The 19,247-nt window shown below is 40.1% G+C and overlaps 1 protein-coding gene across 9 annotated transcripts in view; it reads right to left on the reverse strand.

Moving 5' to 3' along the window:
• cep290 (centrosomal protein 290) overlaps positions 1–19,246 on the reverse strand; it is a 61,742-nt gene extending 42,496 nt beyond the window's left edge. For 6 of the 9 annotated variants that reach the window (XR_002873366.1, XM_023955463.1, XM_023955466.1 and 3 more), the window contains exons 1-21: positions 19,137–19,246; positions 18,777–18,923; positions 15,082–15,159; positions 14,816–14,885; positions 14,685–14,731; positions 13,956–14,087; positions 13,514–13,567; positions 13,356–13,376; positions 12,915–13,061; positions 11,780–11,962; positions 11,406–11,495; positions 6,692–6,814; positions 4,744–4,764; positions 4,459–4,576; positions 3,068–3,237; positions 2,557–2,719; positions 2,335–2,435; positions 2,179–2,245; positions 1,266–1,387; positions 526–601; positions 250–383 (exon numbers count right to left, since the gene is read on the reverse strand). Coding sequence is in view for 8 of the 9 variants with exons in the window: in XM_023955463.1 (XP_023811231.1) it covers positions 250–383; positions 526–601; positions 1,266–1,387; positions 2,179–2,245; positions 2,335–2,435; positions 2,557–2,719; positions 3,068–3,237; positions 4,459–4,576; positions 4,744–4,764; positions 6,692–6,814; positions 11,406–11,495; positions 11,780–11,962; positions 12,915–13,061; positions 13,356–13,376; positions 13,514–13,567; positions 13,956–14,087; positions 14,685–14,731; positions 14,816–14,885; positions 15,082–15,159; positions 18,777–18,881 (2,022 nt within the window). In the remaining variant the exon portion in view is untranslated. The remainder of the gene's footprint in view (positions 1–249; positions 384–525; positions 602–1,265; positions 1,388–2,178; positions 2,246–2,334; positions 2,436–2,556; positions 2,720–3,067; positions 3,238–4,458; positions 4,577–4,743; positions 4,765–6,691; positions 6,815–11,405; positions 11,496–11,779; positions 11,963–12,914; positions 13,062–13,355; positions 13,377–13,513; positions 13,568–13,955; positions 14,088–14,684; positions 14,732–14,815; positions 14,886–15,081; positions 15,160–18,776; positions 18,924–19,136) is intronic. The other 3 variants (XM_023955467.1, XM_023955460.1, XM_023955462.1) reach the window with 2 other exon arrangements.
• Between the last annotated feature and the right edge of the window lies 1 nt (position 19,247).

The raw sequence follows: 19,247 nt of genomic DNA on the forward strand, positions 1-19,247 counted from the left end.
AAATGTAGCAAGAGGGCAGATCAAGTCATTTTAAGACCAACTGCTGGTTGGGAACTCTGAACTTTTGTCATCTTGTATTCTTTGAAAAAAATAAGTGAATTAGTTGTTTTTTTCACAGTTGCCGTCAACATCTCTTCAAGCCAGACTGGACCTACTAAATTCTAACCAAAAACGTTAGTAAAGTTATGAAATGTTTACAGTTTTGAGCACTACAGTTTGACATTTTAACCTTAACTGTTAGATACTTACTTCAGTCAGCTTTTTTAAATGAGCAATAGACGTGGCTTCAGCCCACGGAGTGGCCTGCTGACTGTTTCTCATTGCTGAAAGAGCATCTTTCAACGCTGCCTCCAGATCTCCCTTGACCTTTGACAATTCATTCACTGGCCGTCCACACACAGGGAGTGACAAAAAAAAGAAAAGAAAAGTTGTCAGAGGTATTAAAACCACACAGAGACGGGTTTTGATGGATACTTTAGGCAAGAATCTTGGAATTTCCAAAGGTAACAAAGTAGTTCTGCTTACATTTGACTTGAAATTCAGTCTTGTTCAGCTCCAGCTCTATCTCTTTACTGCTCAGTTCTTTCTCCAAGAACTTATTCTGGAATGAAAGAAATCCCGTAATGTAAAGGAACAGACTCCTACTGTTATGAGTCAACATACGCAAACATGACAGATTTGCATTTACTAACTTCCAGTAAGTTTCACTTGTTCCTAATCTTGGGTTTATCTTGTTTAGCATTAACAACTGACTGTATTCAGCACAGGAAGTCTGCTCATTTCTAAATTATTACCAGGCATAATTTTTCTCCAGAATCATCTCATTTTATAGTATCCTTTAGGCATCAGGAAGACCAGTTTCAGATTGTATTTTTTTGACAAAATGTACCATGAAAATGTCTAGAAATCCCCATTAAACTGGACATCACACTGGGTCTCCATTGTCCCAGACTCCTTCATAACACTTACCTCCATTTCTGTGATTCAATTCAGTTACAAAGATTCATTTCAGATGTTCAAACCAAATGGATCCTGGTCATTCTAACAAGGACACATTTCCCACTACCTAATCTTAATGCAACATTTTAAACAGTTTTATTTAAATGTGAAACAGAAAAATAGGTGTGTACTGTTCTTTTTCTTACCTCTTGATTCAATAACATTTACCTTTTGCCTGCAGTATTATTCTAAATATTAAACTTCTAAAATGCTAAACAAATATGTTTTTGTATGTCTTGTATTTGAAGATGCAAAGATGGACTTACCTTGCGTCGAATATCTTCATCCTTGTAAATGTTGCTGTGTTTTATTGCAGTTTGTGCTTCGCTGCTGAACGCAGTGCCCTCATCCAGCTCCAGACTTGACGGGGGGATTACTCCAGACACCGCTGATTATCAGAATGTTTCATATAAGATAAAGTTACAAAGTACAAAGATTATCACACCTTTTTTTCAGACAACCATTCACTGATCTGATGGCTGACTTTTACAAAATCCTTTTATTTTCTGCACTAACCAGCTAAATGAAACAGCAGGAATATACATAAAGTAAGCTGGGTTCTGCTAGTTACAGTGAAGATCTTGAAGCCCCCGCACGGCACCGAGCCGTCCTGACTGGCTTCCATTTCTAAGGACTGTTGCTTGAACCGACTGTAAGCATTTAAAGTGAATTTCCATGGAGATTAAGTTTGAAGCAGGATAGGTTTCACCCCAGAAAGCCACTAAATCACTAAAATGAGAGGACACGGCTGTTATATTATGAGTATAATGTAATATGCGATAATAAGGGTAAACTAAATTTTAGGGGCGAGCACCTCAAGTGTGGTTTGTTTTCAGCACATGGATTCCCATGGAAATGCTGAGCTGCGGCTCAGAGAGGAACGACCTTTTGGCTTTTTTCTCTCTGCTCTTCAGCTCATTGTAGAAACACAAACAACTACTGTCTCAGTCTAAACTCCAGTGACATTTAGCCTAAAATGCCCAGGCTGTTACCTTATCACAGCCTTGGCACAGCAATCTAAGAGTTGTGTGTAAATAAAGGAAACCGAATAAAAAGGAACTGGACATTTCAGCATCACAGATGTAAGCTCTCGCTTTAACTGAGGCTCAACAGCCAAAAACATGGCAAAATATTGTTAACAGACAGTTGGATTCCATTTAATTCCACTACTTAAATCACCTCTTTCTTTCACAATGCGCCTTATTTGTTTCTTTAGCTCCAGCCGCTCTTCTTCCAGTCGCTCAATCTAGAAACAAATCAAGCAGTGAGGTGAACTGAGAGCACTGATGTCTTTTTATAAAAACAAAATTTAAAATCTCACTTATCCCATTTCACCTCTTTGGTGAGTATTTGATTTTCTGCTTTGTATTGCCGTTGCCTGAGATCCCTGGCACGTTTGAATTCAGTCAGATTCACTTCTTCCCTTGGGTCCAGACCTGGCCACGGACAAAAAACAGACAAAAAGGTTTGCTTATCTTTCACATCAGTTAGAGCTTCTAGAAGAAAATAAGAAAAGAAGACAGCTTTTTTTTCGTTGTTTTTTGGAGGACTTCTGACCCAGTTTCTCTCTGAGACCCTCGTTTTCATCCATGAGATCATTGATTCTCAGCCCAAGCTGGTTGATTTCTTTGGTCATGGCCTCAGCCTCACAGTCTCTCAGTCTAATTTGATTATTACACTCTTTGATCTCTGCAATGGCTGCTTCCAGGCCGTAAGTGCCCTGCAACACAGAAACAGGGATCTAGTCAATCATCCATCAAAGATTTCTTGTCTTCACTCCCTAAACTTCCTAGTTTTCTGTCTCACACCCTTTCGAGGGAAGTGGGGATTCAATCAGTCATAGTGACAAACAAGTACTATGCATGCAGACCCCAAAAGCATGCAGATCACACCACAGTCACGTAGTCATTTAAAGGTCCCCATTAAAGCGTGAACAGACAGCAGCAAAAATAAAAATCACAAGCTCCACTTCTGGGAAATAAAACCTAAATTCATTAGACTTGGATGAATACAAGTCATGAAAGTTGATGTTGAAAACAACAACAAAAAGACGTGTTTGTCAACTTACAGACTCATATTGAGTCAAACGGTTGGAAGCTTCAATAAGAGCTCTGTCTTTCTCCTCAGCGTGAGCTTCTGCCAGTTTGAGCGCCTGCTCTGCCTCCGCTGCTCTGGACTCTGCAGCTCTCAGCAAGGACTTCAGCTCCTCCATCTTTCTCTGCTGTGTGCTTGAAGAACCTGGAACAAACATTGCTCTGTGTACATCATTGGGCATAGAATTACATCGCATTTGCAATGCTGAACTTTGTAGGTCTGATGACAACAATTAAAGCCTGAACCATAGTATCCCCCGGTGACGAATTAACTGACTTATTTTTAAATTAGAATTTTGAAATGTATTAAGCATTCAATACATGTTTATAGAAACCAAATTGTTTCAATTTTTGACATTTTTATTCCAGCAACTGCATTTTGGCAGTTGACTGTATATGAGAACTGGACTGAGTGACTCCTCCCACCTGGTGTTCCAACCAGGAAGTACCTGCTGGCTCCAAGAAGCAAAAACAAAATCTCATAGACTTCTATAGAGAAATAAACAGCCCTCAATCATTCTATTGGTCAGAAGAACCATTCTTGCTCTACTACCCGTTTATTTTTTTCCTGATATTCTTTCTGTAGTTCAAGTTATTCAAGTTATAACCTGACCAATCAGATGCCTCAATAAAAGTATGTGGTCTCACTTAAAACAGTCAAAACGTTTGATTGACAGATTCTCCCGAGGCCACTTTCAATCGTAATGGGTGTGGACTTTCAACAAAATCACTCTTGGTTTGTTACAGCGGTTGCCATAGAAACGTTGACTCTGACCAACTTGGACATATTACTGCTAAGCGTCAACGTCTGCCTCCAACATGGCCATATCCCAACAAAATGGGGATTGCATTGACTTTGTTTGGTCGGCGCTGGAAGGAAGTCATTTTCTATGAGTGATGTCACACACTACAGTCAATGGTTTTAGTGTAAAGATCTCTGCATTGTATTAATCACATTCCCATTTATTACTCTACGATTTGTTAAATATTTATGACAACACCAAATATTAAAATAAAAAGAATAATCCAAAGTTTATCTTTTGGTCTTTTGTTCTCTGAAAATATTAAAGATGACCGGTCCTAAAGATGTAACCACATTTTTAATCTCCGTGGTTATTTATTTTTTCTAATTTATGTCTAAATTTTATGGAATTCTTATGTTGTGAGAAAAGTCCTTCATCCCTCTTTGGCCCCTCTTGTGATTTTTTATTATTATTTTCTTGTAAGAACATGAACTTTTATGAGCATTTTCTGTTACGGTTAAAAGAGTTGGCTGACAGTGAAATGGGGGCGGGGCTCTGTAAACTCCAGCGATCACATGTAATAAACCATCGCTGGTATGTTGTTGGACAGGAGCTCCGCCCACCTTTGCTTGTGGACGTCTTCAGCTGCTGGATGAGCTGGGCATGCTTCTCCATCTCTCCTGTATACTGCTCCACCTGCTCGCTCAGCATCTTGATTTGATTATCACGCTCTTGGACGGCCTTTGGGGCATTCGCCGTTTCACACAAAAAATTAAAAAGAGAGAGAATTTATGAGCCACACTAAAATGCAGCTCGCCTAATTATTGGCACTTAAAGCTGGAAGAAAATTTATTGAATAAAAACAAGGACAGTCTAAGCATAACAGACAGATGATGGATTAAACTTACAGCACAGAGCTCATAAATGACCTGGCCAGGATCAGCGATAGAGATGAAAGGGAGGACAGGGTGATAAGAAATGAAGGAAAGTGAAAAAGCCAGAAGAAGAAATATGACATATAAAAAGATGGATGAAAAACACTCAAATATATTCTCCCCAAATCAGGAGGCATGCAAATACCATGAAACAAACAACCAAAAACGATGACCATCTCATCAATAGCAGAACAAAATGGTTTGAACTACAAACACTTTTAACTAGGAAACCATTTCAAAAATGCTCAAACTGCTTATTTTATATTTTCAATTAAACTTACAAATTTTAAGTTTAAAACTAACTTAAACTTTTCTCAGTTTTTTCAAATCATTTTTGACCATTTGGACCATTTTTTTTAAATCTATTGCTTTCGGCCATTGCTCATTCAGACACTAAACATTAACTTGAATGACTCATTTTGTAAAGACTTTACTAAACTTCAACTCAAAAAAAGGCAAAGATGAAGACCTAATGTCCAAGAACGAAAATCAAAACGAAAACATTCGTCTCCATGACAACTGAGAACAGTTTGTTGTCCCGTCATAAAGTGTGACTGCCATAGTAGTGGGACAGGGGACTCTTTTTTTGTTGTGTTTTTTGTTGTGTTTTAGTTTCTTTTGTCTTCTGGCAGAGACCCAGGAGACAATGGAGAAACTATGTCCCTCAGCTGGCCTGGGATCGCCTCGGGATTCTCCTGAAGGAGAGGGATAAGGTGGCCGGAATGTCTGGATGCGGTGATTGTCTTATTGATCTAGTGCAGTGTTTTTCAACCAGTGTGTCGCGGCACACTAGTGTGCCGTGGGAGATGGTCAAGTGTGCCGTGGAAAATTGCCCTCATTAACTGATCTAAAAATATTTCCCATCTCCAGGATTTCAGCTCTCTGTTCATCCAAACAGGCCCTGATAAAACACTGAGGAGTTAGGAATATAAAAGATCATAAAATACATTTTCTTTGCGTTTATTTTATTTTATTAAAGACATTTTGATAAGAATGACGGCTCCGCGATTCAGCTGCAGCTTCGGCTGTATTTTGTCAAAGTCCCGCCCCTTTAACTGTCTCCACCAATCATTCTTGAGGGGCTTAATCACATGTCATCAGTCTGACCAATCAGAAGTGGTTAAAGTCTTCACTTCCTTGTCCCGATTTAGCTCCTAAAGTCGCTCAGTTCCAACAAAAATACCAGCTAAAGCTCGTCTTTAGCGGTGTACCTTTACACAGAATCCGGTATCAGACCGTGGAACAAGTGAACCAAACAATGAAGCTCCGAAAAGCGATCTCCAGCCGTTACATGCACTACATCTCCCATGATGCATTGGGTTGTGAGAGTGACAGCGCACAAGGAGATCTGTTGTTAAACGTCTTGAAACCAACGAACTCACATCAAACTGTTTTTAAATTTTCTAACTTAACTTTTATTACATCTTTTAGAAAAAAACAGCTGCAGTTTCCAGCTTTTTCTGCCACAACTATCACAAAAATGCATGTGAGATAGTGGAGGGGCTATAGATCAATACAGACTATGACTTTCTCCTTGTTTTTTTTAATTTTTGGATGCTGGTGTGCCGCGGGATTTTTTTTAAGGTTAAAGTGTGCCGTGGCTCAGAAAAGGTTGAAAAACACTGATCTAATCATTAAATGTAACATTGATAATGACACTTTTTTAAGTAATTTATACAATAATTACCGTAAATAAAAAGAAAAATTAAAGCACAGATTTACAGTTCTGAAAACATTTTTCAAATGCTCTTAACAAAAGTAAACTTCAGCAATTAATATTTTGCCTGCAGGTTTGTAACTTCTTGTGAAGACGCTAATTAACAGAATACAATACCAATTTAAAAAAGAGCAACACTGTTTCACACAGTCATCAAGGAGGAGATTTTAGAGAACATTAATGCTTTCCTGTTCAGACACAGACCTGTTGCAGAGCCATGACGTTGCTTTTGTCCAAGTCCAGCTGAGCTGATCGTAGTTTTTCTCGCAGGTCTTGAATCATTTGATGGTAAACCAAAATCTCCTCATCCTTCCCTGAGAGCACTCTCTGTGGAAGAAAAACACTAACAATGGTCAGATTGTGTAGCATTCCAAAAATCACAATGTGACATGGAAGAACCATTTTGTAAAAGTGACTTAACAAGAGCAATTAATAAGAGCATATGCCAAAAAAAGCAATTGAAATAGAAACCGTTTCTTAGAGAAACAGACTGAACCTTGGAGAATGTTAGTAATATTCATTAAAGGCTCACGCCAATGAAAACTGTGTTTTTGGTGTTTAGAACATGTTTTTCTAGCATTTTTCTGATGATGGACGACAAATATGAAGAAAATTAGGATTCAAATTGTATTCATGAGTATTTCTTTATTGAAAATGTTGTGATTCAAGAGCAGGAAAAGAAAGAGCTAATGTGTTCCATAGAAAATACACTGGGCAGGCTGCAGGCTCCCTCCTCCTCCGCTCCATTCTGATGCAATCACTTGTAGACGACCAGATCACGTTTGTCTGTGTTTTACTCGCCTGAGCTGGCGTCTGAAACTGTACAGTTGGACAGCTCTAATATTACTCACCATCTATGTGGCACTGCAAATGTTAGGTTGGGGATGTGAGGGGCTGTAAGCTAGCCAGAGAGCATGTAAACAGAGAGCTCTCAGCAACAGGGGGGTTAGGGGTGCAAGGTTGCACCAATGGTCCCGCCCACAACTCAGAGACAAAATTCTAATGAACTACTGTTGCTGTTGATTTAGCCTAAAAGCTGCATAATCCTAATTTAAAGAGCACTGGGATCGCTTTTACAATCGATCAAAAGTTGATCTGGGAGGAACTTCAAGGAGTTTAAAGAATTTCAAATGTGAAGAACTTCAGGGAAAAACGTCTAATTTAGCTGAAAAGTCTCTTTTGTTCTTTGTCTTCTTTAAGAATTTTATTAAAATGTTTTTTGATAGAAACAATGTAAAAAAAACTCAGACTCACAGACTGAACATGTTATTAGGATGAAAAGTTTTCTGCCAGTTAAAAAATCAAAAATTTAAATGGATTATTTTGAATCCAGCTATAATAATCTGGAATTTTACATAAACACATATTACACTGATTGTGCTCTAAATAAATTATTTGCACAAAATCTAGGCAATCTTGAGCCGCACATCTTAACTTTCCTCAACCTGATTTTCTTGTTTTTTTAGATGGAATTATGTTAAAATTGTAATCTGTCATATTAATATTGTTCTGACACACTTGGCTTCTAGAAAATTATACCGAAATGAAAAAAAGTATTTGATAATATTTCAAAAAAAATATTTTCAAAGTTTTTCAAAAATGAAATTATTTAACTGGATGGATAATCTGTGGCATAGTCTAAAGGATTCTGAACAAATCAAGCCTGAACCAAGACCAGTTTGGCTCCGCCCACCTCAAAAACCTGCCAACCAATAAAGTCTAGTGAGGGCTTTGTTGAGTCCCATTTGGGCTTTTCAAATTTGGGAACAAAAGCTAGCAGTTTGATAAAAACAGACGTAACTATTTCTGCCTTTTTTCTTAATTTGCCTACAAGAGCAAAACTTTGTTTGACTTGTGGCCTCGAATGTGGTCACTGAAAGACAGCTGGCTGAAACAAATGTCCAAATTCCTTCATTATTCATTTCTTAAAGCACTGTTTTATAGAGCATTCGCCGTTTTGTGTGTCCAAATCTACATATCCAAAATTCAGTGCCCTGGAAATTTCCCAGAAGTCTTAAAAAAAAAACTAGTGTGCATCGTGTGAAATTGAAACCACAGAACATTAAATTTGAGATGTTTTCAATTTAAATAAACATATTTAAATCTATTTTATATAAATTATACAAGGTTTTGTCACTAGAATAAGGTACTGTCATGAATATTTATTAGGCAAATGGGTGTCATAGTTGCAGTTAAAAAAAAAGCTCACAATTAAAAAAAAAAGAAAAAGGTGTGAGCATGGTGTCCGAATTGCGTTACAATCTAGAGCAGGGGTCACCAACCCTGTGCCTGCGGGCACCCATTGTGGCGCCCGCAGGGAATGCTCCAAAAATAGCACCGCTCATATAGCAAATCAATATATTGTGGCGATCTGGGGGTTAGCCCCGCCTTCAGCTTTTAAGACTCATGGGAAGTGGGGAATCTTGGGTGTGTTAAATCGCTCACCATAAGTGAGGGAGCTGTTAGCAGAAGTGAGGTTAATGCTGTTTGGCTGGTGGTGGGTGTGTTCAAAATAAATGGACAGATATGATTGTCCGCTAACTTATATGCGAGTCTCGTTCTCAACAAACTGGGGTTGTGCTTTGCATGGGGCACGGGTAGCAGATTCGGACATGTCCAGTGGGGCCGCTACTACGTCAGAGGATAGTGAATTAAGACTTGGGTTTTTAATGTTTTATGAGAACTAAACATCTTCTTTCTCTTTCGGCTTTTCCCATCAGGGGTCGCCACAGCGAATCATCGTTTTGCACCTCACTCTATCATGGACATCTTCTACCCGAACATTAGCCAACTTCATGTCCTCTGTTAAGACATCCATGTATCTCCTCTTTGGCCGTCCTCTTGCCCTCTTGCCAGGCAGCTCCTTCTCCAACATCCTTCTACCAATATATCCACTGTCCCTCCTCTGAACATGTCCAAACCATCTCATTCTGGCTTCTCTGACTTTGTCGCTAACACAGGCAACATGGGCCGTCCCTCTGATGTACTCGTTCCTTATCCTGTCTAACCTGGTCACTCCTAAGGAGAACCTCAACATCTTCATCTCCGCTACCTCCATCTCAGCCTCTTGTCTCTGTCTCACTGCTACCGTCTCTAACCCATAGAGCAGAGCTGGTCTCACCACTGTCTTGTACACCTTTCCTTTGAGTCTTGCTGACACTCTTCTGTCACACAACACTCCTGACACTTTCCTCCAACCGCTCCAACCTGCCTGCACTCGCCTCTTCACCTCTTTTCCACACTCTCCATCACACTGAACTGTTGACCCCAAGTACTTAAACTCCTGCACCTTCTTCACCTCAGCCCCCTGTAACCTAACGCTTCTACCTTGATCCCTCTCGTTCAGACACATGTATTCTGTCTTACTACGACTGACCTTCATACCTCTTCTTTCCAGAGCAAACCTCCACCTCTCTAGCTGTTCCTCCACCTGCTCTCTACTCTCACTGCAAATTACAATGTCATCCGCAAACATCATTGTCCAGGGAGATTCCTGTCTTACCTCGTCTGTCAGCCTGTCCATCAGCATAGCAAACAAAAAAGGACTCAAAGCTGATCCTTGGTGTAGTCCCACCTCCACCTTGAACTCCTCTGTCTGACCTACAGCACATCTCACCACCGTCATACTTCTCTCATACATGTCCTGAACTACTCTGACATACTTCTCTGCCACTCCAGACGACCTCATACAGTACCACAGCTCCTCCCTCGGCACCCTGTCATACGCCTTCTCTAAATCTACGAACACACAATGCAGCTCCTTCTGACCTTCTCTGTACTTTTCCATCAACATTCTCAAAGCAAAAATGGCATCAGTGGTGCTCTTACAGGGCATGAAACCATACTGCTGCTCACAAATCTCCACCTTCTTCCTAAGCCTGGCTTCCACTACTCTTTCCCACAGCTTCATTGTGTGGCTCATCAACTTTATTCCTCTATAGTTGCTGCAGTTCTGCGTGTCACCCTTGTTCTTAAAGATCGGGACCAGAACGCTTCTCCACACTTCCATACCTCCACAGGTAGGTCATCAGGACCAACGGCCTTTCCGCTCTTCATCCTTTTCAGAGAACTAAACATGATTTTCACAATAACAGGTTTTAAATAATCAAATCCCTCTAAAACGTTTCACAAAGACACACACAGGACCAAAGACACACACACAGGACCAAAGACACACACAGGACCAAAGACAATAGGAGGTTTTTAGCAAACAGGTCCTGTGGCGCCCCTCATACCACTTAGTGCCCATGATATAGCCCTTAGTCTCAAAAAAGTTGGTGACCCCGGATCTAGAGCAATGGATAAAGTAAAGTAAAGCACTTTAGTCTTTTAGGTAAAGGTAAGCTTTATAGCCCTCAAAAATGAAATTTGTTCTGGGCCACAGAGCTACAAACTGTATAACATCCTTCATCATTCACTCATCACATACATGATAAAAGAGCATAAAGTGATTACATAATAAATAAATAAAAACAGAGTATACAGATTTAGGGGTTAGGGATTAGTGAGGGAACTCTGACACAACCACAGCATTACCTTACATTTTCTGTTACCCGTCTTCACAATCTAAATTAACAGGATGACAATGATCAATCTGTCATAACTGTAGTTTTTTTGTGGTTACTATTTAAAAACCGCATTGGGATCCTTCACAGAACAGCTGTGTTTTTTTCTCTGTGGAGCTCTCAAACACTCCATTTAACCTGAAATCCTGGCAAACTGAAGCCCCCTTTAAGATCATAGCTTGTTTATTTCAACATGACTAACTTGGCAACAAGTTTATTGAGATCCTCTGCAGGTTCAGAGTCAGATTTAGTAAATGTATAATATTTTCCTTCTTGTTTGAAATATTCTCTGTGTAAAAGAGAAAGTGGGGTAAAAAAAGAGCCCTGGAGGTGTTTTTGAATGTAAAACATACCTTCCACTCCTCCACTTTAGCGTTGACTGCAGCCATAATTGGGTCATTTTCTTGGGTCATGCTTTGAATCTTGTCTGCTAGCTCTCTTACCTTCAGCACAAACACAAAAACAATTCAGTGCCTTGAAGACAATAATTACACTTTTAACTTCAGAAAAATAATCAAAGAAAAACATGGTTTAGTAAAAAAAAAAAGGCAGATTCCTCATTCTAGCCTGGTTTGATCAGATCCTTTCTGGTCTTTGCAATAATCTTGGAGAGGAATGATGAATGCTGCCAGACCAGCGTGAAAGTTTTACTTAGGAAAACTACCCGCAGATGGAATATGAATAAACAGACAGAAATGGGAAAGAAGCAGAGTGCGGTGATGCTAACTTGAAGCTTAGCATGATCCCTCTCTTGACGTAGTTGGTCCATAATGGAGTCGGTCTGCTCTACGTCGATCTTCATCTTGTTGTACTCATCAGTCATCTTCTCCATCTCCTTCACGGATTCCTCTAGGCTTTTTTGCATCTGCTCATTCTGTGTTTTCAGGTGTGCATTTTCATCCTCTGTTCGCTGCAGAATTTAATTAGATAAGAATACATCAATCATCCGCTGGACACAAAAAGATATATATCTGTGGAGCCCAATGACTTTATGCATGCAGTAAATCACTGGAACAAAGAGAAGGTAATAAAACTGAGAAAAGGCCATAAAAAGAAGCTTAAAGTTTAAATGAAAACAGAAGTTATCTTGCCTTTTTTGGCAGTATTTAATTGTAGAATCTTTTCTTTGTTAAGGGCCCAAATACTTTGCTAAATGTAAAATGTGTGCCCTTGCTAGTAAACTCAATCAATGATGTTCTCTATTTTCTAGATCTGCTATGTTTAGTTTCATTGGGAAGTTGGAGCCTATCCCAGCTGTTGCCACTTCGAACAACATTTAAGGACAATTAGCATGAAAATATTTCCAAAACCATGGTTATGTCTGAATTCCCTCCCTACTCCCTAACTACTAAAAAGCTATCGAGGTCAGCACTATCTAGTGCCGTGGACTTTAAAAGCAATTTGGACATCATGCTCAATTCTTTTTTTTAAAACGCCAAATCTGACGTCGCCGATCTCCCCAAACAAAAGCAGAATGAACATTTGAAAAAGACTATGTGTTCTGATCATGAAAACATGGAGGGGTTTTCTAAATATTCATTAAAATACATTTTTTTCACATGAAAAATTGTTCATTGTGGTCGACATTCGCAAATCTAGTTAGCATCAAAGAATACTGTTTTTTTTCCCAAAAACCTTTGGGAAATTTCTAGGACATTGGCAAATGCAAAACGCACTATATAGTGAGTAGTAAAGGAATTTCGGACACTACCCATATTTTTCTGAGGATTGCATGAGACACTGGCCTACACAGCGACCCAGACTTCACACTGAACGACCCAAGTGGGTTTTCCTGAGGTTTCTGTCTAAACCACAGACTTGCTGAAGGCACCACATGCTACAACCAAAACATTTCCAAGAACCTGAAGGTCCTCCAAGCATTGGTAAAGCTGGCGGTTGGCCAAGTTGAGCTTCCTCTGAGTCTCATCGGCCTCATCTCTGGATGGTAGCAGAACTCTCTGGTCCAGCTCTCTACGATAGAAATCCACATCCTGCTGCAGTTGCTCGTTCTGTTGTGGCACAGGAAGGAGGGAATTGATTTCAGGAAAAAGAGAGGAATGTCCTACAATTATAAACTAATGCTAAATAGCTATCTTTTCCACATTTCACTATTTGGATAGCGTTGTCTTTTGGACAGCCTGTACATGTCATGGTACACCTTCAACCTCATGGATTGCAGGACTGCCAACTTATTTATGCTAATGGAAAGGTAGTGTCAAAGCAAATACTGGAAGATTAAACACTAGCAAACTCATGCTAACCAAAACATTGTTTTACAACACATCACTCCCTAGAAGTCTTACCTTTTTCTTATGTTTTTTCAACTATACCGTGAAGCAGAAACCCAGAAGACAGGATGAGCAAAGACGGAGGATTTGAGTGAAGGTTTTAGGTGAAGTCATGACAAAGTATGAAGGGGATAAATCGTTATCTGAGCAATGTATTTCTGCTTCTGACATACCTCTCTCTTCAGCTTCTTCACCTCGTCTTCAGCTTCCTCTAATCTCTTCGTCAACTACGAAACCAAAAGCAAGGTTTAATACCAAATCCTTCATTTGCATTTATAGTTCAAATATTTGTCAATTTCTACACAATAAAATCTTTTCTGCAAGTTTAAATAAAGCTAAAAATATTTACCCATTAATAGAATATCAATTGGAAAAGTCGTATCAACAATTTCTTTTGGAGAAAGGCCAAAACAACATTTATAAGCTGATCATTTCAAAATGTGACTATCATTGGATTCAGAAAAGGTCACTGCCACATGTCAGGATAGAAGAATGTATTTAAAGGGTTCACCAGTGTAAAGTCCCATTTTAAACATTACAGAGGATCTTTAAAAGCTCAACTCTTCAGCCTGACTTCTATACGGAGCATTTGCACAATGGGTGGCACACGCTTACCTCTTGATTGGTTTTCTTTTCCTTTCCCATGCCTTTGTTTAACTGGGTCAAGTCCTTCTCTCGTTCCTCCAGCTGGGCCTCGAGCAGCCGAATCTCCTCTCTAAGAAAGCGAGCATCTGGCCCAGTGCCGAGCTGCTTTGCCATGTGGACCGGAAACAAGACAAACACAATCCCAAACAACTCCCACTGGGAAATCTTTTAGTCTTTCATCACCTCCATCTGTTTACAGGCCTAACATACAAGCTTGCCAACATTCTTGTTCCCTTTAACAGAGATTGACAATTATGTTTTAACATTTGGAGGATGACTGTGCATGCCATAGTCATTTAAAACAATCTAAACCAAAACACCAATCAAGTTAAAACAAGAAATGAATGTGCTGTGCGTGCATGGAATTAAATGTAATCTTCTTAGGTGCTGTGTCTCTGTGGTCACTACAGCCAATCCTGTGGTGGCCAGGGTTGCACTCTGTGATTGGCTCAAAGAATTGGCTCTGCTGCCAGAAGTAAATAGGCATGAAAAGTGATTTCACGTCACATGCATGAATGACGTGTTTTTATTTCTTTTATTTTGCCTTATTAAATTTGCAACAGTGGCTGCAGTCATGCTTGCAATTACAAAAAGAACATTTTAGTAGTTCTTGGAAGAACACAGAGCACTCTGCAGCAATGCACACATGAAGTGCAGAGGAACTAATGGACCAAACTAAACCTCAAAAGCCTTACTTACCTTTAGATCTTGTTCCAGCCTGGATATCTTTGCGAGGAATTCCTTCTCTAAGGGATACAGAAATTAAAAGCTGTGTTGTTTGTGTTTTTTAAGCTAAAAAGAAAGCAAGGTAGGTGAAACCGTGCACTGACCAGTTTTGGCATGTTGCATGCCGATCTCATTTATGAAACTATCACTGAGAGCAACTTCCCGATCTTTCCTCTAAAGGGAAAAGAGAGTTGACTTAAAAATGACAGGCACGTATCAATAATGGAGTCAGCATGTGTCCAAACAAACATCTGCATCAAGACTGTGTCTTGCACATAGAATCTTCTGTCTTCATAGAAGACATGCTGGTGGGGCAGTTAACAGATGCTCAATGTAGAGATCAAAGTGTAGAAATAATAAAACCTGACACCTTCAAGAGGGCCTGACACACCCTGAGGATGTGAATAATGTCCTCTGGAGCTTTATCCTTCACCTCCCATTCTTCTGTCTGTGTGGAGAAAAAATGGTTCAAATGGCAGAACTGCCAACAGCAGAGTCATTTTACATCATAATAAAACAAAAGTCCAAACTTAAACAGCGAGAGGTCAAACCAAGAGTGTCTGTTTATTTACAGCCTATAGGATTATTGCTACATACACACATTTTTCCCCAACTCATAGCAGTTTAAAGACACTGTTTATATTTTAAAGCTGAATCAGCAGCAGTGGGCTGCTATGTGAGATCTCCAGTGAGAGCAGGCAGAATCAAAGCTGCTGAGTGGGTACATTCTGCTGACTTAGCCAAACAGCTAAAGGTTGTCTTCATCCATCTATCCCACTCATCCGGGACCAGGTCGCAGGGGCAGAAGCCTTAGCAAAGGTACCCAGACTTCCCTCTCACAGGTCACTTCCTCCAGTTCCTCTGGGGGGATTCCAAGGTGTTCCCAGACCAGTCTCTTCAGCCTGTCCTGGGTCTTCCCTGGGGTCTCTGCCCAGTGGGACCTTCCCAGGGAAGTGTCCAGGAGGCATCCAGACCAGATGCCTGAGCCACCTCAACTGGCTCCTCTGGATGTGGGGGAGCCGCAGTTCTACTCCCAGCTCTCTCTGGGTGACATGCAGCCACCATGCAGAGGAAGATCCTTTCAGGCGGTTGCATTAAGGGCCTTGTTTTTTCGTTCATGACCCAGAGTTCATGGCCATAGGTGAGTATTGGAACAAAGATTGATCGATAACAAGAGAGATTCGCTTTTCAACTCAATAAAAAACCGACCATTGACTGAATAAGAGAACTGGGCAGAGTCAGTGTGACGTCACCCTTAGAAAATGGTTTAATTCCGGCTCCAACCTAATGCATTTAATTAAGTTACCATTTTTCACAATACGGTTCCACCAAGTCGGAGTCAGACGACGTCTGCAAGCAGTAGATTGAATGGTCCGAGTCAATCTGAGTCAATGTCTCTATGGCAACCACTCTCACCAATTAGGAGTACCGGTAAGCTTGTTAGAAGTCCATTCCCCTTTCACTAAAAGTGGGCTCGGGAAAGTCTGTCGATCATACATTTCCAACATTCGAGGTAGGGGCCAGTGGGCACCACATGCTTTTATTGAGGCATCTGATTGGTCTGTTTATTATGAAAATATCATTTTAAAAAATAAGGATTATTAAGAACATGTTAAAAACAAGGAGAAGAGAAAGAATAGTTATTTTGTCAAATAAACCTACAGAGTTTTAGCTGTTTATTTCTCATAGAAGTCTATGGGATTTTGGCTTCTTGGAGACCACAGTAACTTGCTGTTTGGAACGCAAGAGGGGAGGGTTTACTCAGTCCAGTTCTCAGTCAATGGGACAGAGAGAGCAACTGCTTAACAGCAGACACTTCTCCAATCTGCCTTTCCATCTCATACTCCGATCTTCTCTCACTCATGAACAAGACCCCACTATACGTCAACTCCTCCATCTGGGACAAAAGCACTCCACCCACCCAAAGAGGACAAACTACCTTTCTCAGATAAAGAACCATGGCCAGACTTAGCAGTGCTGACCTTCCTCCCAGCTGCTTCACACTCACCCCCAAATCACCCAAACACATGCTGGAGGTCTGGGCTCCATGAAGCCAACAGGCCTGCATCATCTGCAAAGAGCTGAGAGGAAATCATGTGGTCCCCAATCCAGACCTTCTCTGGCCCCTGCCTGAGCCGAGAAATTCTATTGATTATAAACAGAACCAGTGAAAGAGGGCAGTCGGAGTCCAACATGAACTAGGAACAGGTCCGACTTACTGCCGGCTATGCAAACCAAGGTCCTACTACGGTCATAGAAGACCAGATATCCCTCAGGAAGAATCCTCTAACTCCATACTCACAGAGCATCCGTTACGTTACCACAGGAGACACTGTCAAATGCATTTTCCGGATCCACAAAACACATATAGACTGAATGAGTAAACTCCCATGAACCCTTCAGCGTCCTATGGAGGGTGTAGAGCTGGTCCATTGTTCCACAACCAGGCTAGAAACCACACTGTTGTGCCTGGAACTAAGGTTTGACTATTGGAAGGATTCTCCTTTCATGTAGGCTGTCATAGACTTTTCCAGGGAGGTTGAGGAGAGTGATTCCCCAGTAGTTGAAACACACCCACTTCTTGAAAAAAGGGAACCCCCACCCAAGTCTGCCAGTCCACTGGTACAGTCCACGACTGCCACGTGATGCTTCAGAGACATCTCAGCCAAGACAGTCCCACAGCATCCAGAGACAAAAAGCAGGCAACAAGCTCCCTGCTCCACCACATTCTGATGTATCAACTTGAAGACAAATAGAGCCATTGATTTAATTCTCCAGTTAATTAATAGCTCCAATATTAGTGATCATTTTTGTTGCACTGCTAATGTTAGCCTTTGGTTGTGAGGGGCTGTAAGCTAGCAGGAGAGAGTGTCAACAAAGGATTAATGGAATATCAGTGCAGGCAAACTCTGCCCCAATAGTCCTGCCCACAACTCAGGGATAAACCTCTGATGAACTCCTGCCACTCTGTAGAAACTATGTCCTTGAAAACAACACAGTTTTTATTTTGCCTAAAAACAGCATAATTATAATTAAGACTACTGGCAATGCTTTTATAATAGATCAAAAGTAGATTGGAGTGGGACCTCAACTTTCTTTTAAAACTATTTGTTTTCAGACAAAAGAAAAAAAAAAACATTTTACCTGATTCTTAATGTAAGAACTCACAATTTCTTCTAATTTTGTAAAATTAAATCCCAAATAGAAAAAACACAGACACACAAGAACATAAAACTCCAAAAGACAGGACAGACTCTAGCAGGCTTTTGAAAACACCCAGTGGTGACTGGCTTCAAGGGAGCAAGTTAAAACGCACATTTTAGGTTTGGCTAAAATATGATCCAAAAACTTCAAAAGACAGAAGGTAAATATTCATTTATCTTCTAATCTGTTTATATACGTGGCTGCCGGAGGCTAACCACTGCACCACCGTGCCGTCACAAGGTAAATAAATGATTAAAAATTTAAAAATGAGCTACATGGAAACTGCAAGTCCAAATCTTCACAGCTCCTCATTACTCTTGACAGGACATTTGAGGAAATTTTACAAACAGAAATGATTACTTTCCCAAATATCAGGTAAAACATGTATATTAAGTAATAATATTTGTCATGTTGTTGTTCAGGAGGTTGAGGTAAAAGATGAAAGGAATAGTGAACAACAAAAAAACAGAACATGTAGAGAATGTAGTAATGAGTGTAGCTGACCCTCTGAAGATATAAAGGCTTTTAAAGCATGTTTAAGTTTAAATAACCATGTATGAAATCAACTTTATGCAGAATTAACTGTTAAGAGATACTCTTCACATTAACCAGTCACTACAATGCTGCTCTTGGTAAAGGGGCAAAACATCAAATTGGGTGGGTGGGGTAATTTGTTTTTCTTAAGCTGCATTTTTAAAGTCATTTTGAATGCACTTTGACCTCAACAGGCGGTTTATTTAAATCACTTCTAAATTAGATTAACCCTTTTTGAATTATGGTAAAAAATAGCCCACTTAAGGTGCAATTTTCTTCCGAAGTAAGCTGTGGCAGGACTATCAGAGACAGTGCATGAAAGTTTACCGAAATAAGCATGCCGACGACCTCGTCCACTTTGTTATTTTTACATTCAAGGAGGATTCCTGGGTCAATCCCTGAAACCTTATTCCAGTCGAGAACGGTTGGCATTTTTTGACCGTTCGTAGCTAGTAGTGGTACTCAGGGAGAAAACTGCCAAGAAGAAGAAAATATTTAACGTCAAAAATCAGTCTTCAAATAAACGCATTGGAAACGTCATGTATATTATGGGTCACAGACTGATTATTGAAGCTGCACAACAATCTTCCTGAGGTCTGGCTGCTAGGTTACCGCTAACAACAGCTAGTCTAAAAAAATAAAAGCTAGTTACCATTAAAGTATAATAATAGAAGAGAATAAAATTACCGCATTGCGTGTAAACGGAATATTCGACATTATCCCTAAACTTGCCCTAGTCAAACAAATAATTTGTGGTCTAAACAAGACTACGATAAAACCTTGTCAAATTCCCTCTAG

This window comes from Oryzias latipes, chromosome 6, assembly GCF_002234675.1.
Source record: "Oryzias latipes chromosome 6, ASM223467v1".
NCBI lineage: Eukaryota > Metazoa > Chordata > Actinopteri > Beloniformes > Adrianichthyidae > Oryzias > Oryzias latipes.